The sequence below is a fragment of the Denticeps clupeoides genome, unplaced genomic scaffold (assembly GCF_900700375.1).
Source record: "Denticeps clupeoides unplaced genomic scaffold, fDenClu1.1, whole genome shotgun sequence".
Classification (NCBI taxonomy): Eukaryota; Metazoa; Chordata; class Actinopteri; order Clupeiformes; family Denticipitidae; genus Denticeps; species Denticeps clupeoides.
The window spans coordinates 61,942-84,967 of NW_021629822.1; the positions used below are offsets into that span (position 1 = coordinate 61,942).

The 23,026-nt window shown below is 49.8% G+C and overlaps 3 protein-coding genes across 4 annotated transcripts in view; 1 reads left to right on the plus strand and 2 right to left on the minus strand.

Annotated features, from left to right (window-relative positions):
• LOC114775303 (low-density lipoprotein receptor-related protein 8-like) overlaps window positions 1-6,315 on the minus strand; it is a 41,328-nt gene extending 35,013 nt beyond the window's left edge. For both annotated transcript variants that reach the window (XM_028966477.1, XM_028966475.1), the window contains exons 1-2: window positions 6,167-6,315; window positions 5,802-5,921 (exon numbers count right to left, since the gene is read on the minus strand). In XM_028966477.1, the coding sequence (XP_028822310.1) occupies window positions 5,802-5,921; window positions 6,167-6,233 (187 nt within the window). In that variant the 5' untranslated portion in view covers window positions 6,234-6,315. The remainder of the gene's footprint in view (window positions 1-5,801; window positions 5,922-6,166) is intronic.
• Window positions 6,316-15,335: 9,020 nt separating this feature from the next.
• On the minus strand, window positions 15,336-19,459 carry LOC114775305 (probable rRNA-processing protein EBP2). The gene is made up of 10 exons (XM_028966480.1): window positions 19,415-19,459; window positions 18,959-19,205; window positions 18,777-18,860; window positions 18,312-18,484; window positions 17,953-18,076; window positions 17,182-17,271; window positions 17,026-17,101; window positions 15,917-16,007; window positions 15,668-15,833; window positions 15,336-15,576 (listed from the first exon to the last, which is right to left on the minus strand). Exons 2-10 carry the CDS (start codon window positions 19,031-19,033, stop codon window positions 15,529-15,531), a joined length of 927 nt encoding a protein of 308 aa, XP_028822313.1. The 5' UTR covers window positions 19,034-19,205; window positions 19,415-19,459; the 3' UTR covers window positions 15,336-15,528.
• A 57-nt stretch (window positions 19,460-19,516) lies between these two features.
• Window positions 19,517-22,568, plus strand: LOC114775307 (cilia- and flagella-associated protein 57-like; the record flags this gene model as incomplete). Its single annotated transcript, XM_028966482.1, has 4 exons — window positions 19,517-19,718; window positions 20,163-20,476; window positions 22,074-22,321; window positions 22,402-22,568. Coding segments are annotated over exons 1-4 (889 nt in total), but the record flags the coding sequence as incomplete, so codon positions are not given.
• Window positions 22,569-23,026: the final 458 nt, after the last annotated feature.

The window sequence follows — 23,026 nt, forward strand, 5'->3', positions numbered from 1 at the left end:
GAAGGTCCAGTTTCATCAGTCAGGAAGTAATCTGTGTACTGAGATTATGCCGTAAACTCCTGTAAAAAGGTGACATGGTGACATGTTGAAAACCTCAGCGTTCCATACAACACACGTATAATTCTAAGTGTAAAATACAATTTTGTCACAACCATCACCATTAGCCAGGGAGCAGTGTGTGGGGACGGTAGCTTGTGGCACAACAGTGGCACCTTGGTTATGATGGTTAAAGCTGCATGTTCAGCTTCAAACATGCCTATCATCAGCAAACCATCGCCATGGCAACTCAGCAACGGTCTCCGGGCCGGCTCACGCAGCGAGCAGCACGTCCAGAACTCCGCCCGTTCCTCTTCTCCTCCTGCTGCTTTAACTTCATCCCACTTCAGAAACGCTGCGAGACGCACCACCGCTTCGGGAAACAGGACGCCGCCGGCCAATCGCAGGGCACTTTCACTCGACACCCCTTCAGGCTGGACTCGGCGCAGCTTTCATCATTCCCCACGCACCCCACGGGGGTCCGAGCGAGCGCGGGCTTGCCTGGAACGGCTCGGGGGGTCCATCTGGAAGGACCCCACCCCCCCGAGTAACCCTGCTGCTGGAGCTCGGGAATATCTGAATCGGGCGCTAGATCGTGGTGATGTTCAAATCAGAAATGTAAATATTACTTATCGTTTCTCTCTATAGGTTTAAAAACGTTTAAAACGTGCAACGTAGTGTGTGAAGCGTATTCACCATTTTACCCACCAGAACGCATGAACTAAAGCTGGTAATCTGCATGTCGGTGGTGGGCGTGGTCACGTTAGTGTATACGGGAGGAGATGGACGCAGTGTTGACAGGAAGGAATGAGGAGGCGAGCTGTCAATCATGCACACAGGCTCCTCCCCCTTCATTTAAAGCGCATCTTCGGCTTCCATTCGTGTATTTCTGTCGGTCCAGGACACATCATGGATGTGTGATTAGTGAACATGTCCCCCGCCACCCTTAATTCATACCGTATTCCGCACGTTCCTTTTCATTGTACATCAGGTCACCCTCGGGGACACAATCGCCACTTCTGGCGTGCAAATGTACCGATGTGATGCGGCAGGATGAGAAATCGAGGCGATAAAAGCGAGAAACGTGGTGAGAGAGGCGGTGGCGCCGAGTGGCGGTATTATTCCCCGGTCCACGCCGCCGCAGAACAGAGGCGGGAAGACGTGGCCTCTTCAGGTGTTCAGATCTAGAAGTGGGGACGCCTTGAATAAATCCATACCGGGGAAAAAAGACTACAAGATATCAGCCGTGTCCATAGTGCCCGCGGAGCCTGTTTTATTCATGTCTTCATCAGCCGCATGAAGCCCAAAAGCCACAACCGCATCAATTATTAATCACGTCGATTAAAGCACGTGCGCCGGATCGTTAAACATGGCCGCCATTCGCTGAGACATGAAAAACGAGCGGTAAAGACAGGTGAGTCGGCCGATGACCTCTGAACTTTCCGGAACCCCAGAGGAGGGAACTGGCCCTGACTGTCGAGTGTATTAACGACGTTATTAAAAATATCTGAGCCTTTAAAAGAAAGTCTGTTCCCGCCGTGGAAGGAGTTGGAGCGAACTTGGAACCTTTACTACTGCTGTGTCACGCCCGTTTGGCATGACGAGGCAGGTGGTCTGAGATGACGACAAGACTTGATGATGAAGAACGACGCATTTGGTTTAATTCATGATGAACAGGACAGGGGAGACATCCGGTAACAGGTAACACGTAAGGGTGGTAGTAGCCTAGCGGGTAACACACTCGCCTGTGAACCAGAAGACCCAGGCTCGAACCCCACTTATTACCATCGTGTCCCTGAGCAGGACACTTAACCCTGAGTGTCTCCAGGGGGGGACTATCCCTGTAACTACTGATTGTAAGTCTCTCTGGATAAGGGCGTCTGGTAAATGCTGGAAATGTAAAAATGACCCGACGGTGAACAGACACAAACAGGGCAGCTTTATATGATCAGACACAGGTGTACACGATCAGGAAACACTACACCGGACCAACGTGAAACTCCGGTCCGGACCGGATCATGACATGCTCTATGTTATTATAACTGAGAGAATCGCCTGTCACCATCTTCCCGCTTCCGGTCTCACCATCATGTTATATTGGTCTGTGTGTCGTATTGATCATGCTGAGTCCAGTGATTAGTGGATCAGGAATCAACAGAGCAGAATTACACGGAAACGCAGAGTCCCACAGTGGTACTGGCCATTTAAAACACACACACACACACAAACACACAAACACTGCCGGCTGGCCGATGGAAGGCGGCGACCCTCACCCCCCAGCGCCCACTAATCTTCTCTCATCGCCACTCGCACTAATCGCAGATAATGGCCCGATTTCAGCCCTAACGGCCACACCAGGGCGTCGGCTGGAAGAACGGGTGCTCGAAGGACCCTGAAGTCCAGCCAAGTTAACGGGGTGGGCGGGGAGCTCCCTCCCAACGATCTCGACAAAATCTGCTCCAGCCGGAGCGGCGACAACATCAGGGCGTGTGCCAGGTCATTATTTGGTTGTGGTTACAGTCACACGAAACCATTTAAGCGTGAATATTTCGCCAAATCAATTTATGTCTTATTGTCTCCAAAAGCTAGTCTTCCAGACTAAATTAAAATGCACAATCAAATACACTGGAAGACACAATATATTTAATTTGATCTCATTTGCATAGGGCTTTTTACTAATTAATCGCAAAGTTTGCAGATTAATACAGCCAATACAATTTTATCAAACTGAAAAGGTTTATTGGTTGCTGCCCCTGCGCTTCCGGCACGACAGACACGCCCACCGATAACGGAAACGTGATGCGTACGTGTGAAAGTACGGTAAAAACAACACACTGCTGCATTAACAGCTATAAAATATTAATAATGCTGATCGACTCATTCATTTTCACAGCCGTAATATTTATACATGAACTGATGAATAATTCCGGTGTTTGTACAGTTTCACCTTGTAGTCTAAATGTATTTTTTATAATCTATAGAAATGAATAATCCTGTTAGGAAATTGCCTTAAATTACTTATATTACTCATATTTATAGGACATACATCTGAAAACCCCCCATGTGATGTAGAACAGTGGGTTATACGAGAAACTCATCTGGTTAGTTAATGTGGGTGAATTCAGTCGGGAACGTCTCCGTCCCCGAGCACCGGGTCACGCGCACAAAACGTCCCAGAAACTTTCACGGAGAAGAATCGCCTCATCAATTCTTCATTCTGCTCAAATAAGAGCTCCTCATCACGCACTCGCCAAAAAACCCGCTTTCACCCGGCAGACGTGTCCGGAACGTTCTGGAGGCCGTCTCAACGGTTAGAAATTCCGTCCTGTCCATTCTTCTAAATCGTGTCTACACTCTCACATGGTCACACACACACGCCGTGGACATGTCTTCTCACCACACGGGGCAGCAAACCCAGCGGTTGTGGGTTCGAATCCCGAATCCCCACACGCTGCTCCCCGGGCGCCTGTCATGGTGCCCACTGTCACCAAGGGTGACGGTTAAATACAGAGGACACGTTTCACTGTGTCACCGCGTGTGCTGTGCTGCTGTGCCTCACAATGACGACCACGTCACTTTATCAGGGAGCGATGAGCCAGTCCGAGTCTCCACGTTTCCTGCAGAACCTCCCCCCGACGTCACATTCGTCACCGTGGACCTCGGGGACGTGGATTCCCAGGATCCTCCGCAGATCCGCTGCATTATGGCATCTGGGGCAGCAGAAGATTTGCAGGAGGATTGTGTGTCACTTTCTGAAGTATAATCCCGGCCACTTTCACAATTGATTATGGTGGATTTTGGAGGAAAAATGTCCTGGTTTCGCCATGACGTGATTATTATACTCGTTCACTAGCAGCGGTGCTGCAATGAAACTATTATAATGTCCCACTGGTCATTAAATGTCCTTCTCTGTCCTGTAGATCTGGTCTCTCCTGGCTGTGCCGGACAAGAGAAAAGAGAAAAATCTGATTTCCACGTCGTGGATTATGTATTGTTCGCCGAAGTCGGGGGACTTCGAAGTCGGAAAAGCGGGCTGGAGATGGACATTCGTAAATCCGCTGGCTGTTCACGGTCGGGTCACTTTTGTTGAGATGGTTTTTGTTTAATACCTTTAATGACGAATTTATTTACAAATTCCTCAAATTCATATTGTATTTTATTTGTCACGTACACAATCGTACGCGGTATGATATGCGGTGAAATGCTTGTGCGACTGCTATTGACCTCAATATTAAAAATATTGCAAATCGAGGGGATCAAGAGCTTTCATTGTGAGATTTATTTCTACATTTCCTCACCGCTTGGTATTTTGAAGGATCTTCATTGGTTTTCCTCGTCATTGATCATTGATCATCAGGTATGGGCTGCCAATATAACATCGTTCAAATCAAACGTAATATGTTGCTTTTCCCTGTTCGTTTGGCTTTGAAGCTTTCTGTTAATTACATATTACAATCAGACAGTGACGTGATTGTCATTGTGATACACAGCAGCACAGCACACAGTGCACACAGTGAAATTTGTCCTCTGCATTTATCCCATCACCCTGAGTGAGCAGTGGGCACCATGACAGGCGCCCGGGGAGCAGTGTGTGGGGACGGTGCTTTTCTCAGTGGCACCTCAGTGGCACCTTGGCAGATCAGGATTCGAACCGCCAACCTTCTGGGGCCACCGGGCCACTTCCTTAACCGCTAGGCCACCGCTGACACTCTGCTTTCTTATATGAGACTGGACATACTGAACTGACATCTCAACATCTGCAGCTAATCAGACTCGTCACCTAAAGAGTCTCTGGCGTCCACGTTCCAGAAAATCCATACGGCAGAACGCTGCGTCCCCAAAACCACGATGAACCGTACCGAGAAGTATGAATCCAAGCAGCTTCAGATGAAGCAAAACTGGACAGACTGGTGGCGCGTTCCCAAAATCCCCTGCGCGTAACGCACTGTACGGAACAAATGGACCGTCCAATCTGCCTAACGAGAACCTCGACCCATTCCCAGAATTCCCAAAATCCGGCTTGAGAAGCCTGGGTCCAGCTGGATGTAACGCGACGTGAAGGACGCTTTGTCTTCTGTTCGGTCAGGGGGCACGGCGCGGTTCAGCATATGTCACGCCGTCCGCTGGGGGTGGGGCGCGCTGATAGGACAGCGGGGGGTTGGGGCCCGGGAGGCGGGGGCCAGTTCAACAGACGCACGTCCTGTTAACCGTTCACACTGGATATTTATTTACCGTAAACATACTGAAAGTGAAGTGATTGTCATTATGAGACACAGCACACGGTGCACACACTGAAATTTGTCCTCTGCATTTAACCATCACCCTGAGTGAGCAGTGGGCACCATGACAGGCGCCCGGGGAGCAGTGTGTGGGGACGGTGCTTTGCTCAGTGGCACCTCAGTGGCACCTTGGCGGATTGGGATACGAACCGGCAACCTTCTGATTACGGGGCCGCTTCCTTAACCGCTCGAACCACCACTGACCTTTCTGACCCTCTAGGAGGGAGAAAAAAGGACGAAACGAAGAAGTGACGCAGAGCGGGACGGGCTCGCGGGGGAACGATGGAGATAACGGGCGCGCTCCAGCACGCCTTCACACTCGCCAGGTTCGAACCCCCCTTACCACCATCGTGTCCCCAAGCAAGACACTTAAGCCCGACTGTCCCTGTCACTACTCTGGATAAGGACGTCTGGTAAACGCTGTAAATGTAAAATGTCCAGGACAGTACACCTGTCTCCCGTCTCCACGCAACAAGCGCGACTCACGGCAGTTCTCCTCGTCGCTGTTGTCCAGGCAGTCGTCGTCGTCGTCGCACCGCCAGATGTTGGGGATGCAGCGCTCGTTGTCGCACTGGAACTGGCCGTCCTCGCACTCGCCTTCGGACCCTGGGAGAGCGGGGAAAAACACGTCACGTCCACGCGTCTCGGTGTTATAACGGAGATATTGATATGTCTTCTCTTCGGAATAAAATGCGTGTGTGTGTGTGTGTGTGTGTGTGTGTGCGGCGCTGCGACCACGTTTATTCTCCTTCTTTGTGTCAGTTCTCCCATCTTTCACCCCAACCGGCCCGCGGACACCGCAGGACAGCAGAATTAAATCATATTAATTATATATCTGTTGGAATTCCTACCTGCAGTCCCGTGATGCTCCGCGAGAAGCAGGCAGAGCAGGAAGAGTTTACCCGTCTCCCTCCACATGTCTGCAGGAGACCGCGGCGCTCATCCACAGAACAAAGCGGCTCCGGCGCGCTGCCGATGCGGCGACACTGAACCCCGCCGCTCCACGGCGCACGGAGCGGTGACGACATCACGGTGGGCGGGGCCTGAGACATCAGGACCGCCCCACGGAGCTGTGACGACATCACGGTGGGCGGAGCCAGCGACCTCAGGACCGCCCCACGGCGCACGGAGCGGTGACGACATCACGATGGGCGGGGCCTGAGACCTCAGGACCGCCCCACGGAGCGGTGACGACATAACGGTGGGCGGAGCCAGCGACCTCAGGACCGCCCCACGGCGCACGGAGCGGTGACGACATCACGATGGGCGGAGCCAGCGACCTCAGGACCGCCCCACGGCGCACGGAGCGGTGACGACATCACGATGGGCGGGGCCTGAGACCTCAGGACCGCCCCACGGAGCGGTGAAGACGTTGCGGTGGGAGGAGCCTGCGACCTCAGGGTTGTCACGCGGGTCCACACAACATTCATTATTTCTGCATCATTTAATTTTTTAAAAAACAGTAACAGACCAGCCATAACATTATGACCACTGGTGAATGATCTGGTTACAGCGCCACCTGACAGTGTGGGGGATATATTACACTTGAAGCGGACATTTTGTCTTTAAAGTTGATGTGTTGGAAGCAGAAAAAGTGGATCTGAGTGACTGGCCATGTGAGTCACAACACTTCTGGGACCTTCCTGGTTTGCATTGGTCATAATCTTATGGCTGATGAGTGTTTAATTCTTTGTTTATGAAAGAATTCTTGCAATATAGTCATTGTTCTATGTTCATAATCAGATCTTAACCAGCCTAATCTATACAGCAATTCTGTAAATTCATTCATTCGTAATAACTGTTTTTTTGCTCTTAGTTAAAGAAAGGTGGAAAAGTAAACGTGGACTGTACTCTCATTTCAATGAACTTTAGAAGCGACGTGCGCCTCGTAGAAAAGAATCAGCCATTTTTTGGACCTGCCAGATTTCTGAAGGTGAGACGTGTGGATTCGATCGATCGGATCAGAACCAGCCTCATTTCTCCTGATGGTCAGGCTCCCACCCTGCTTGCTGCCAGTGCCGCTGTGGGTGGGCATTAAGGTGGATGTTTGCATGTGGGTCACTCAGTGACGGAATTGGGGAGCCGCAGAACTGCAAGCTCTGTGACAGAATCCATCCTTCACAAATAAGGCACCAAAAAGGCCCTCTTCTGTGGACAGATTCCTTGTAGCAAATTTGTGGACTGTGATGGGTTGGTAGAAATGAGTGGATTTTGTACACAGTCCATGGTTAGTTTGGGATCTTTCGTGTATTAAAGAGGACTAGAGATGGTCGAGTTTACCCCTGCAAGAAGACAGACCGGTTTAAATGACAATAACGGGCGTACCGTGCTGTATGAGGAGGTGACTGTATGAGGAGGCCGCGGCTGACAGTGTAATCAGTCATTTTAATAGAGGGGGGCTGAAGTGGAGAAAGCGGCGCTCGCCGAGCGTAATGACTTCGCCATCCGACCGCGACGCAGGAACCTGCGCGTTACAAACGGAGCGGTTTCATGAATATAAACCTCTACACGGCACCTTGTGTAGGTCAGCGTTACTCATCTTCTGACAGGTCCACCATCGCACCGTACTTTTACTCAGTCTCGTGCCCTTTGTATAAGAATAATACAAAACATGGATCTATAACTATAACAAAATATGAATATCTAGTAAAAGACCGTTATGCAATGGTATGATGAGACTGTGAAAACCCGAGTCCATCAATCCAATTTGATTCCTATATCAGGAATAAGGTGCAGTAGAAAAGAGGAAGAACCCTTGAGAGGAGCCAGGGCCTGTACTCCTCAGATCAGCACCACTTCAGCACAGGTTCGTCACCAACATTCGCAAGATTCGGCCTTTTCTTCCACAACAGGCTACGCAGCTCCTCGTCCAGGCAGCGGTCCTCTCTGAACTCCAATATTGTAACTCTCTCCTGGCTGGAGCTTCTACAGTCACCATAAAACCCCTCCAGATGGTCCAAAACGTGGCAGCCCACCTCATCTTCAACCAGCCGAACCACCCCCACGTCCCACCTCTTCTCACGTCTCTCCACCGGCTCCTGGTAGCTGCTCACATCCAGTTTAAATCCTTGATGCTGCCTACAGGGCTGTAAATGGAAGTTCTCCCTCTTACACCAACACACTACTAGCCAGATACACTCCTGCACGCCCTCTCAGATCTGCACACCAAACCAGACTAAAAATCCCCTCTTCACGGGGTCTCCGGTCCCAATCGACTCTGTTCTCCTTTGTTGTCCCTGGCTGGTGGGACAACTTGTCCTGCTCCATTCGACTAGCCGAGACTACGACCACCTTTAAGAAGCAGCTGAAAACCCTCTTGTTCAAAAAGTATTACAGACAAATCTAACACTTACACACACACATGCACACACACTCCAGGGGCAGTGGTGGCCTAGCGGTTAAGGGAGCGCCCCCGTTATCAGAAGGTTGCCGGTTCGAATCCCGATCCGCCAAGGTGCCACTGAGCAAAGCACCGTCCCCACACACTGCTCCCCGGGCACCTGTCATGGCTGCCCACTGCTCACTCAGGGTGATGGGTTAAATGCAGAGGACAAATTTCACTGTGTGCATCGTGTGCTGTGCTGTGCTCCTGTGTATCACATGTGACAATCACTTCACTTCATCACTCCAGGCGGGGTGCAGTATTTCACTCCAGTTCGCTCCCACCTGAACGTCAGCAAGACAAAGGAGATGATAGTGGTGGACTTTAGTACCTACCAGACCCCTGTCATCAACAGGAGCCCAGTGGAGCCCAGTGGAGAGAGTGGACAGCTTCCAATACCTCGGTGTTAACATCACGCAGGACCTGTCATGGTCCTGTCACATCAACACCGTGGTGAAAAAGGCCCGGCAGCATCTCTACCAACTCAGATGCCTGAGAGACTTCAGACTGCCCTCCAAGATGCTCAGGAGACCATCCTGACAGGAAACATCTCAACCTGGTTCGGGAACAGCACCATGCAGGACAGGCGAGCCCTACAGAGGGTGGTTCCATCAGCTGAACACATCATCTGTACCAAGCTCCCTGACCTTCAATCCATCTACAGCAAGGAGGGCCGTACCAGGGCCAGGAAGATTGTGAAGGACCTCAGCCACCCCAACATTGGACTGTTCTCTCTGCTGCGAAGTCCAACACAGAGAGAATGAGGAGGAGCTTCTTCCCGCAGGCTATACGAGCTTCAACAACCACAACACTACATAGAACTCCAATACACTCCAGCACTTTCAATACCTTCTGGACTCCATCCCCCCAGAATCTTGCACAAATTTTCACCCTACCTGTTACACATATTTTATACATTTGTAATATTTGGTTATGTTTGCAATATTTGCATTTTGAGGTCTTTAGCAGTCGCAAAAGCATCTTAATATTTGACTCCCAATAAATCCACACAATCTACATTTATTGAGTCTGTCCTGTGCTCCTCCATCACCGCCTGGTATGGAGCAGCCACTAGAAGAGACAGGATCAGACTGCAGAGGACTGTACAGACAGCAGAAAGGATCACCGGTGCCCCCCTGCCCTCCATCCAGGACCTGAACCTCTCCAGATCCAGGAAAAGGGCAGGGAAAATCATCTCAGACCCCTCATGCTGCCCTCTGGCAGATGTTATAGAAGCCTGCAGACCAGGACCAGCTTCTTCCCCCTCGCCATGTCCCTCCTAAACAGCTGGAACTGTCTCACTGCACTTTATATACACTCTCTATATAGGATTTAGTTTTTTGCCTATTTATTTATAGACTTATGTACATTCTTACATATATTTATTCATACTCAGTAGATATTATTTATAAACAGTATAAACTTGTACAATAACACGTACACACGTCCTGCACATTGGTGGTGTTTTTCTACTCTGTACTTGAGAGACACCGTCTACCGGAATCTAATTCCTGCACTTACTTGGCCAATAAATACGATTCTGATTCTGATTCTGTAGTGTATATGTATTATATATCCGCCTTGCATGCCACGTGGCCAGCAGGATGGTTGTAGTTTCCATCAAGTCACTTCTTTATATAATTTAATAATAATTAATAATAATAATAATAATAATTTTTACAGTTAAAAACACGTTTTGTTTTGCGCCTGAACTTGTGAACGAACGCGAATAAAAAAAAAAAAAAAAAAAGAAATAAAAAAAAAAACCCCGCCACGTGAAGTGGTGATCGGCGCTGCGTGGCGGGAAAACGGCGCCACCGCGCGGAGGATGTCGTCGGTCGCGGCGGGGAAGGTGGCGCGCAGCCCGAGGTGCGCCCGGTGCAGGAACCACGGCGTGGTGGTGCCGGTGAAGGGCCACGCCGGCCGCTGCGGCTTCTCCCGGTGCCGGTGCTGGAAGTGCGGCCTCATCACGGAGCGGACGCGCATCATGGCGACGCAGCGGCGCCTGCGGCGGGGCCGGGGCGCCGGGATGGAGACCCCGGTCATGGGTGAGCCCCGTCCCCAACCTGGACCATCACGTCCATAAAACCACGGTCATTGCAATGGTGGAAAATGTTCGGCTAAAACGTTGAAACAACCTCAACAGAACCATAACGTTGTAAATAGATGGCGGCAATCCACCTATATTGATAAAACCCGATAAAACGTTTTCAGTTTCACGCCTCAGACCGACCCGTCATTATTAATATCATGTAATTACGTCTACAATTCGGTGCGAGTAAGGCGTGCTTCACAATGTCGACTATTTTCCTCTTTCTTCTTCCCATCTTTACAACAGGACAGGCCAGAAAAGTCCGAACGTTCAATAAACGGTGAAAATGCGGAATAATAGTGCTCATTTTCAGCGACGTTTCAGAATAAAACCCTGTTAACCATGAAAGGGCGCGGATTTACATGTAGTTTCACCCCCGATCAATACTAGTTTATATCGATATTATTCCGTCTTTCCATTCGGAACTTTTATTTTGAAACGTGTAATTCAGCATTTTCACAATTTATCTGCTGCAGGAATTAAAAAACCTTAAAAAACATGAACATAGAGGCTGGTAGTGACCTAGTGGGGAACCAGAAGACCCAGGTTCGAACCCCACTTACTACCATCGTGTCCCTGAGTGTCTCCAGGGGGGGACTGTCCCTGTAACTATATACTGTAAGTCACTCTGGATAAGGACGTCTGGTAAATGCCTTAAATGTAAATGTTAAACTTTAAGGTAAATCTTACAAAAACTGCCACAAGAATTAAATGGACAAAACAACAGTGTTTACTTTTTTCCCATAATCCAGTATACTCATTAGAATGTAGAATTTTTAAAAAGTGATTAGTTGTCACAGGTGACACGTGTGCTCTGTATTTAACCAAAAAAGTGTGTAAAGTAAAGTGAACACGGTGCACACAGTGAAATTTGTCCTCTGCATTTAACCCATCACCCTTGGTGAGCAGTGGGCACCATGACAGGCGCCTGGGGACGTGGCACCTCGGCGGTCCAGTGGAGCACGAGTCCACTGCCTTCTGAGTCTTTCTACACGAAATCTCTCCTGCAGACCAGCAGAACGTTCGCGGCGGAGAGACGCTGACCACGCCGCCGCCCCTCCACTTGTACCCCCACAACCCCAACAGCTACGCCTGCCCGCCTGTGCTGGTGACCCTCCCGCCGCTGGCCATGCCCTTCACAGAGCCGGTGGGCTTCAGCCACGTCCAGCCGACGGGGGTCCCGTACGCAGCTGACCCTGCTTTTACTTACGTGAGTTTACGTTTCATCCCTTCCTTCCATTACATGGCGGTCAGAACCCATCCAGGGACACACACACACACTAAGGGGTGGTAGTACCCTAGCAGGTATCACACCTGCCATGAACCAGAAGACCCAGGTTCAAAACCCACTTACTACCATCGTGTCCCTGAGCAGGACACTTAACCCTGAGTGTCTCCAGGGGGGGACTGTCCCTGTAACTACTGGGTGGTAGTACCCTAGCAGGTAACACACCTGCCATGAACCAGAAGACCCAGGTTCAAACCCCACTTACTACCATCATGTCCCTGAGCAGGACACTTAACCCCGAGTGTCTCCAGGGGGGACTGTCCCTGTAACTACTGGCTGTACGCCAACGTCTTTTCTTAGACTGAGAAGAATTCACCATAATTTAATAGAACTTTACAGTTAAGACTCCTTTACAGAATAAATAGTTAATAAAGAGTCATGCAGCGTTCATCTGGCGTCTGTCTCGGACCCTCAGGACGGCCACGTGTCCTTCGTCCCTCACTACGCTCTGGCACACGCGAGCTTTCCCGAGGAGCCGCAGCCCCTGCAGAACCTGTACCCCCAGGGGCCCCCAGGGGTCCCGCCAGCCCCCGACCCCGCCCCACTGCCAGAGGCCGACTCAGGTGGGTCTGGGTCAATCTCACTTCCGCAGCGTCTGGAAGCGTCCCCGCCGGAACGAGTCCCCGTCTCCCTGTTCTTTTATTCCCAGATTCGGGAGAAATGGCGGGACCAGACCTGATCGTGGTGAACGTCAGCGACTCTTCTGAAGACACCTCATGAGCAGCGGCTCCATCTTCAGAATAAGATCAATAATTAGACTGTTTAATTACACAAAAATCAACTTTAAAAATGTTCAGTTAAAATGGTGGCACGTGTGCAGCCAGGTGACGTTTTTTTACGATTGCGGTGTTGGAGTTGCTCTGCTTTAGGTGGAAAATAGACGTTCGGTTCTTCTCATTCAGAAGAGCAGCACGGTTCCAGTTTAGCGTGTAGATGAGTTTTTTTACGATTAAAAGGAATCGTTCCTCCTTTTTTCCGACCTTCATGACTGTTACATGTTCTCCGTTCCTGCTGAAATACATTCTGTTGACTGGCTGGTGTTGGTTTCTTCTGTGGCCACCAGCACGTTCATCTTCATTCCTACACGGGTGGAACTTGACACACAAGTTCCTTACGTTAGAAGCTCTAGAGAGCAAGCCAGAGACAACCAAGCACCGCATCACCCCAGGTTCTTCACGCCAGGTTCTACTCACCCGGGAGCCGCTTACGTTTGGTGTCACAACACCATGCGACATTTTCTACGTGAGAAGAAGAATCTTAAACAAGACACCAGTTACCATCAATAAGTGCTCTGCACAGCCATGGGTGAAGAAGCATTTTTCCATGTATAGCTCTTGTCTGCAGTGGCCCTATATTGAGACATTAATTGACATGATCAAATGTATATTAATCAGTTATTTGATAAATATATGATTATTACAGATAAATGGTTTGGTCCAGGGCTTCATTCAGGGGTTAGTTGGCAATTTGACTCGAAATCATTGTCCTTCCCCTGTTGACCATGGTTCAGTCATCATTGCATTGCATAAAATGTTCTTGACAGCTGAGGACATTGCTGCTACTAACACAACACCTGCATCAACCATCTATCAGATCATCAACAACTTCAAGGAGAGAAGTTCAAGTGCTGTGAAGAAGGCTTCAGGAGGCCCAAGAAAGTCCAGCAAGCGCCAGGAACGTCTCCTAAAGATGATCCAGCTGCGGGATCGCGGTGCATCCAGTGCAGAGCTTGCTCAGGAATGGCAGCAGGCTGGTGTGAGGGCATCTGCGACCACAGTGAGGAGAAGACTTCTGGAGGACGGCCTGGTGTCAAGAAGGGCAGCAAAGAAGCTGCTTCTCTCCAAGAAAAACGTTGAGGACGGACTGATGTTCTTTAAAAAGTTCAGGGATTGGACTGCTGAGGACCGGGGTCCATGGCGAGGAACCTCACCGGATCTTAATCCAACTGAGAACTTGGTCAATCCTGACAAACGAAACCCCACAAATTCTGCCAAGCACTGACTATGCAGGAACAGGTCGCCATCGGTCAGAGGTTGATGCCTTTGAATCTTATAAAATGCCTGTAATTATACGTCAACGCAAAAAACCTTTAGCCACAACTGTACTCGTGTTTTTTTTTGGTTGAAACATCACGAAATACGTGAAGTCTACCTCCGAACGTCTTCCATGACAGCTCAGATGCCCTGCACAGGAACTTGTCCACCGCCTCCCATTACAGGGGGAGTGAGTAACAACGATCCAGTCTAGATCTTATGAGCGCACGTCCACCCAGCGCGCATGCATTTCGGCAGCAGGAGGAAACCGGAGAACCCGGAGAAAACCTGCACCCACCCGGGGAGATCATGCACAGGTAACTCTGACTGCTGCTCGACCGTGGACTAATCGAGAGAAAAGCCTTGCTGGGTGGAAGTAGGCGGTCCTGGCACAGTGTTGAATGTTGATCTGCACACGTCTAACACCCTCTGGATCAAACACCTACACTCCACTGGTCATTAAACCCACTGCGAGGTGAAGTGGAGCACATTGACATTCCGGTAGTAACAGCGCATGTCTGGGATGGACATGCATTTCCCGAGTCTGAAGCACCAAATTTTGGATGAGTTTGAGGACCTCAGTGGACCTGACTTGGTCGAAGCATCTCCAACACAGCAGGTCTTGTCATGTGTTCCTGAGGAGGAAAGAGAACCAATGACAGGGTCGCAGGAGGTGAACACAAGCCCATCCTGGTCGTGACGTCAGAAGGAGTCAGAAGTCCGGAGATCTGTGCTCCTCAGCAGAGCTTCTGATCTTACAGCATGATGGAAACGTGGGAGAAGATCAAGTTCTCTTTTAAGTGAAGTGATTGTCATTGTGAAACACTACAGCACAGCACACGGCACCATGACCAGTGTGTGGGGACAGTATCGTCATCAAGGGGACCTCGGTGGTCCCCCACGCTGCTCCCCGGGCATCTGTCCATGGTGCCCACTGCTCACCAAGGGTGACTGTTAAATACAGAGGACACGTTTCACCCTGTCACTGTGTGCTGTGCTGCAGTGTTTCACAAATCACTTCACTTTTCATTTCACAAACAAACTTGAGAATTCCTGAAATATGGATATTCGTGGACAAAACGTGGTTTATGCACTAGATTCTTAAACACTGGAGCCGGACGAGAAGAAGCTTTTCAGACTGGGTGGAGTAAGGAAGATATTACAGCTCATTCATTTTACTACACAGTTATAAAGCATAAAATAAACAACGTGACACTAATAAAACCACCGTTTTACAAAGTCTCTTTATGGTTAAACATTATTAACAGCATAAAGACGGTAAATATCAGTAAATATCAGTCCTTGTTGGGATGTGAATGTAAAAATTCCGAATTCGTTCGGAACGTCCGCGGATTGGCTGGGACCGATCCAGGGTTCCAGAGAAGGTCCACGGCCGAGTTCACCAGAAGAAACAACGCTCACTTGCGCCCCTTCATTTTCCTCCTGGCGTCCTTGCCTGGCCGCTTCTGAGAACATAAAGGATCACAAGCAGCTCAGAGCACCGACGTCTGTAAAACCACGTACGTTATAAAAGAAAAAGAAGAAGAATAAACGTACGTTTCCCCTCTTTCCTTTGCCAGTGGCGTTCTTGCCTTTGCCGTGGGCGATTCTGGCCCGGAAACCCGACACGTCATTGTGACTCTCTTTGGTGTTCCATTTGGAGCCGCTTTTCTTGCCGCCGAAGCCAAACTTCTGGTCCTTGAATTTCCTCTTCGCATTGGGCCTGATCAACCAACGGAAGCGGCACATTTAACACGGCCACGCGCAAAAAGAAGAGACGGAACTCCAGCGGCCGTCCCTGCTCACCCCTTCTTGCTCATCCGTGTTTTAGGTGCTGCCGTAGAATTTTTGGGCTTCTCCTGATCGCCATCCAAGAAATCGAGCTTGTCCGTCATCCCTGAGAGAAGCAGGCAGAACGTTAACCCCCGACAGACACGACGAAAGCCACGCCCTCGTGGGCAGTGGGCGGCCATGACAGGCGCCCAGGGAGCAGTGTGTGGGGACGGTGCTTTGCTCGGTGGCACCTCAGCGGATCGGGATTCGAGGCCGCTTCCTTAACCGCTAGGCCACCGCTGGCCCATATAGCAGGACACTTAACCCTGAGTGTCTCCAGGGGGGACTGTCCCTGTCACTACTGACTGTAAGGCGCTCTGGATAAGGGCCCCTGGTAGTGGCATCTGACAATAACGTTTAAAAAACAAAAAAATGTATATAAGTTATCATGCAATTACCTATTAATTAGAATTAATCTTTGGAATATGCAAACTATATTAATCAATAGTCTCTTGGATGAGAAACTGTGGGCCAAAGGACAGTTTGCAGGACAGAGTGACCGCGACCTGCAGCTGCTGAGAAGCAGGAAGCCAGCGAGCTTGACCTTGTGATGGAGCGCCTACCAAGAAACAAGCCTACGTGCAAAAGACAATTATAAGCTTATATGGTGTGATCCTGTGGTAAATGTACGAAATAAGACAGGATGCGACGGAGACCGCAGAGCTGTTGGAGGCGTGATGTAATGCGTGTCTCTGATCGCTCTCCTTGCAAGTAAAAAGAACTCAACTGCTTCATGTCTTTCTTCTCTAGTTTATAAGTGTTGGAACGACGTACAACTCTGACAGTCTCGTAACGCGAAACATGTTGGCCAGAATTCCGCCGCCACAATAACGTCAAACTCGGGCTTTAAAAAAAAGTTGTACTCGCCGGGCTTGGGTCAGTATCACAACCAATCAGAGGTGAGCCCCGCCCTTCGTCTCTATTTGGGCCTAATGCGTGTCTGTTGCAGAGGCTCCTCCCCCCGAACGGGTGGCCGCACTCTAGAGCCCTGAGGTGACCCCAGTGGCACCCTGGCACCCATCCCCGCTGGGCCACCACTGCTGACGCCAACGGTAAAACGAGCGCGTGGGCCTTTACGTTACCTTTCTGATACTTTTTCACTGCGGACATCAAGGCCTTCTTCTGCTTCTGCCTGTTCTGGAGCACCTCCACCTGAACCTGGACGAGGAGAAGCAGCATCGCATTAAAACCAGAGGGCCAGGCTGCAACCTCTCGCTTTCAGAGCCACTGCAGCCTACCTTCTTGCCATATTTCCTCTGTTCTCGCAGTTTCTTGGCTTTCTCGGACTTCTCCATGATCTGCTGCTTCTGAATGAGCTTCTGTCTGACCTGCAACGGGAAACCAGGTTCAACAGAACTGAAAAACTGAACCGTAAAATGAGAAATCAGTCGGGGATCTCGATCCATTCGAATCATAATCAGATCTGGAGAGCTACGCTGCACGTGGCTTTTCTGGTCCAGTGCAGATAGAAACCATCAATAGAGCAATATTTACCGTGATAACGTACTTTACTGTACTTAGCGGACGCTTTTATCCAAACGACTTACAAGAGGAAGACACCAGCAATTCTCGTTCGGTTTCTATAGATTGTGAGTTAAAAACTAAGAGCCCTGATAAGGCCGAACTTGTCAAGTATAGAACATGTTGGGAATTGTTAAGTGTTAGAAGAATATTTTTTATTTTTTTTGCGTGTGTGTGTGTGTTGGACTCGTCTGAAATACTTTTTGAACAAGTGGGTTTTTAGCTTCTTCCTGCTTCATTCGTCTCGGCTAGTCGAATGGAGCAGGACAAGTTGTCCCACCAGCCGGGGACAACAAAGGAGAACAGTCGATTGGGACCGGAGACCCCGTGAAGTGGGGATTTTTAGCGCGTTTTTGCGCGTTAAACAGCCTCCTCAGATCAATATTATTATATGTACATTATATTAGGTTTACACATGCATATTACAGTTTAAATTGAGCTCCTGTCCTCGACGTTGACACTCGCAGGAAGCGTCCCACCATGCTCACCTTCTGCATGTGCTGGTCAGTCTTGGCCATTTCGGCAAAATAATCCTCCGGCCGCTTGGTCCGGATGTTCAGCTTCTGCAGCTTGGGCAGGGCATCCAGGACGGTGGCCTGGGCCTGGCGGTAGCTGCCGGCAGAGAGGAATAGACGGGTCATTCCAGAAAATTCCAACTTGAAGTCGATGAGGGGAAAACCCTTTTTACGTTCTAACATGGAGCAAGGCCATCAAATCCTATTTCATATTATATTAAGGGGACTTCTCGAAGTAAACGCTGAGACGGCTCCAGTACAGACAAACAAGACTCAAGAGTTCCCTGAGACGATCAGAGACACCGAAAGGCCGAGGAGGATCGAACACTCACAAGAACATCTCCCGCTGGAAGTCATCTTCTGCGTTGACCTCCTCACCGGCAGCCACCGCCTGCTTCCCCTCGGCCTTGGCCACCACGTCAACGGCTGGAGGGTTAGTCAGGTCCAACCTCTCGACCCAGGGCAGGTCCTTCCTAAAATCTGCCAGGCACAGCTTCAGGCCGTCCTGCCGAGCAGAAGCGAGGACGAGTGACAACTTCCGACACTTTCCAACCATGTTTACCAGATGCCCTTACAGACAGTACAGGGACAGTCCCCCCCTGGAGACACTCAGGGTTCAGTGTCCTGCTCAGGGACACGATGGTAGTAAGTGGGGTTTGAACCTGGGACTCTGCACGAGTGTTACACAGCAGGCCACTACCACCACCACCTCCTCCCCGATGTGGCAGAGCACCAAGCCCAACACATGAAGCAGATTTCAAGATAAAACTACAGAACAGGACGCCAGCGGGACGCACCACGTTGTTGGCGGTCTTCTTCTCTTCTTCCACAGCAACGTTCAGCCCCGGTTTCAGGAGGCCCTTGGCGAACGCTTCTTGCAGCTTCGTTGAGGGGCAGCAGAGAAACAGCAGATCAACACAAACAGAAATGCACGTATTAACGTATTAACGGCAGGCACGTTAAAAGCGGCGAGTCTCACCTCCGCGTCGGATAACTCGCAGCCGTCCTCGTCGGACTCGACGCCAAGCAGGGACCCCTCGTCCTCGTTCCCCATCTTCCAAAGTACAATCGCGCCTAATTATGAACAATCAACTCGCAATGAACAACTCGCAAGAACCGCGCAGATCTCACGTGTTCCACTTCTACTGCCCGGGTGCAGCGCCGTTCTCCGTCCGGGTAGATTCCAGGACTCTGAAGATAGGTTCCGCGCTGCCAAAAGCGGCAAACTAATAACGAAAAATTACATTTAGTGAGAAAAGAGGCTAAAAGTACACAAAGATAAATTACAAAGATATACATGTATATACATAAACTCCACAGGAACGAGAGACAAAACAAAATTCATCTCAGCAACACCGTTTATGTTAATAATAAAGCAATGCAACTTAATCAGAAAGAATATTTAATACATTATTTCTGCGTATCTATGAATTACCTGCACAGTAAATTGAGTTTGTCTGAGTCTTTTGCGCCCCGCGTGCCGACGTCGGTTGCCATGGCAGCACGTTCGCGTCACGTCGCCGGGGCAACCGTCGCGACGCACGCCGGACGCTCCAAGCCGCTCGCAGTTTCCCGAAGGATGGCCGCAGGTGCCCCCGCTCGGCCCCACCACATCTTCGGCCTCCGCAGGGGGGTGGCGCGGCCGCTCTGGTTCGCGGACGAACGGACGCTGCTCCTCCCGGCGGGACGCGGCTGCGTGCGGTACGACCTGGAGCAGCGCGGCCAGACCTTCATCCCGGGTAACAATCTCCTGATTCCTGGTCCAGGCCCAGGTTCTGCACACAGGCCTGCCGCTGACCTTTCACACCTTGTGGGATTTTTAGTGGGGCATTTGAGATTTTGATGGGATATTGGGACCCAATATATCCAATATGAGATATTGGGATTTTTAGTGGGGACTTTTTGTAGTGGGCAGCGGTGGCCTAGCGGTTAAGGAAGCGGCCTTGTAAACCTGTCATGGTGCCCACTGCTCACAACCAGGGTGATGGTTAAATACAGAGGACACATTTCACTGTGTGCACCGTGTGCTGTGCTGCTGTGTATCACAAGGACAATCACTTCACTTTTTTGGATTTTAGTCTACTTTTGCTCTTCTATTAGTCCTTTTATTGGTTGTATGCTGTTTTCTGTGATGCTGAAGCTGTGTTGGATGTTGTAAAGTCTGTGTCTGTGTGGTCGAACAGGCACGGAGAGAAGCCAGGGGATCACCGCAATGGCAGTGAGCCCCGCCCGCGGGTACCTGGCCGTGTCGGAACGGGTGGAGACGGGAACCATCTCCATATACGACCTCAGGCACGAGCCGCCCCGCCGCAGGAGAGTGCTGAGTGCCGGGGAGGCGTCGGCGCAGGAGTTCGTGTCCCTGTCCTTCTCCCCGGACTCCAAATTCCTCGCCGGCCAGGCCGGCGGGCCGGACTGGACCCTTTACTTCTGGATGTGGGAAAAGCAGAAGGTCGTGGCCACGGTGAAGACCGGCTCGGAAACCAGTCCTGTCAGCCAGGTAGAACACACGCACACACGTTCATGGACATTTCTTTTTAAAAAGGATTCAAGGATTCAAACGAAATAAATTTACTTTTTGCTGTCCACATACACATTTTTTAAATATAAATAAAATATAAAGTTGGTGAGAACTAAAATATGAATGAATATTAACTGTAATGAGGTATATGATCATTTTTACCACCGTGTCCCTAAGCGAGACGCTTAACCCGGAGTGTCTCCAGGGGGACTGTCCCTGTAAATGCTGTAAATCATGTACACCACCAGTCAAAAGTCTGGATGCCCGTTCTCATTTATGGCTCTTTTTACATAATAGAACAAAACTGAATAAATTACGCATGTGAAGATTTTTGAAGAAGTTAAAAAGGTGAAGATTCGCGTCTCCAAATCAGCGGGTTTTTGCTGTGATGGCAGCATTTCACACTCATGTCTTCCACCACAAAGCGATGAGAAGCTCATTAACATGAGTGAACAATAAACGAGTGTTCAGCATGAACCTTCAGCACAGTTGGAAACTGTCCCCGTTGTCCAACTTAGGATGGACACGATGACGATAGTGAACAAAGATAAAACTAGATCTACCAAATTCTTCACAACAAATAATAAATATGTTTCTTGCATTGGATTCTTCAAAATGGCTCCATCTTAGTCTCAGAGTGGGCCTTCCAGTTGGAGCTAATGGAAGTGAATCTTATTTCCCCCCAGGTATTTTAATCTGACATCTGCTTTACCAGAAGTGCTGGTTTTGTCCTTCACCCGGCTGCTTTTTTAAAGACCTTGAGCCAGAACTTCAGCTTTTACCTGGAGAATTACATGTCAGGACTTGAGTTGGGTTCTTCTGCCACCTCTGGCAGCCTGGTGCTGAAATGGCTTTAATGTGATTCCAGGAGATGAAATATTTCTCGATTGCCTTTATTCTTACAGGACAATCCCTTCACTTCACTTAAGGAAGGAGAATGCGGCCTTTGTGGGAAAGAAAGAAAACAGGGACTCCTTAATGAGTGTAAAAATAACTTTATAAACTTATTACCCACAATCTGATTACTTTCAGAGACCACGTGGTTTTAAAATTAATTTTCTATTTTTCCTGTTGTGTCCTGGAGCGTTTGGCCCACCAGGTGGCGCCATTTCCTTCCTGGTCCCTTTTTCTGAGTCCTGATTAATATGTCTCTTATTTAACATTTTGTTCAAATCTGAAGCGTTTATTGCAGAATTTCCTTCTCCATCTGTAGACTTTTACTTGTAGGAGATCGACACCCAGTTCTTCTACCAACATCTCTGCACTATTTCACATTTTAACCCGGATTATTTGTGGGTTTTACACTTTTAAATCCCTTTATGGTTATGGTTGGGAAAATAAACATGTTATTATCTTCCCTATTAATAAAGGGTTCCGTTTTAATTTGAATAAAGTGCCCTGATAGCTTTCGGATGAGGTGTCTCGTTCTGGTTTTTATTAGCCAGCATCTCCTGCCTGGTTATATAAATATATATGTATATATCTGCAATAAACTAAATTGGGAAAAAAAAGGCCATCGAGGTCATTTAACCAGCTGTTTCACCTTAACTGGAAACCCCTGTCCCTGTGTCACCAGGTGAGCTTCAGCCCGCAGGACAAGAGCTCAGATCTGCGTCAGCGGGCGTGGCCTCCTCAAGCTGTTCCGTTATGCGGACGGAACCCTGAAGCAGTCCAGCCACGGCAAGGTGGAGTCACACAACGTCCTGTCGCACGCCTGGACGTCCGAGGAGGAGAGAGTGGTGGCCTGGAACCGAGGCGGGGCGTCTGCTTGTTCCTCGAATCGGGGGACCTGCGTGGGAAGATGAGCGTCGTGGATGCGGAAAGGTCCATCTCCACTCCAGGCCCGACGTTCACCAGCCTCTTATTCACCATTAAATTGTCCACCCGTCATTTCGCCCTAACAGAGAGGGGGAGCAGAGAAGGTCCAAGGAGCTGGTCCCACCCCGTGTCTCCCGCAATAGTGGGCTACTCCCAAGGGCTTTGCCTGCTCTGCTGGGCCGGGGCAGTGTGTTCTGTTTGAGAAGACGGACGGAGGAGCGGGACGCTTACCACAAGACTAAGGAGATACGTGGTACTGCTCCCTGCTCCCTCCCTGCAGATGCTGGTGTGAAACATTCTACCATGTAGCTCCAGTGTGTGTTTCAGCTAAAACACTGAAAGCCCAGCCTGCAACTGGACATTTTATGTCATGTGGGCCAGTGGTGGCCAAGCGGGTACTGAAGGGTTCAAATCCCGAAGCACCAAGGTGCCACTGAGGTCCCCTGGGGGCAGCGGTGGCCTAGCGGTGAAGGAAGCGGCCCCGTAATCGGAAGGTCGCCGGTTCCCCACACACTGCTCCCCGGGCGCCTGTCATGGTGCCCACTGCTCACTCAGGGTGACGGTTAAACCGTCCCCGTTGTCCAACTTAAGATGGACACGATGACGATAGGACACGATGACAGAGGACACGTTTCACCGTGTCAACATGTCACCGTGTGCTGTGCTGCAGTGTGCTGCAATGACAATCACTTCACTTGCACTTAATGAGTG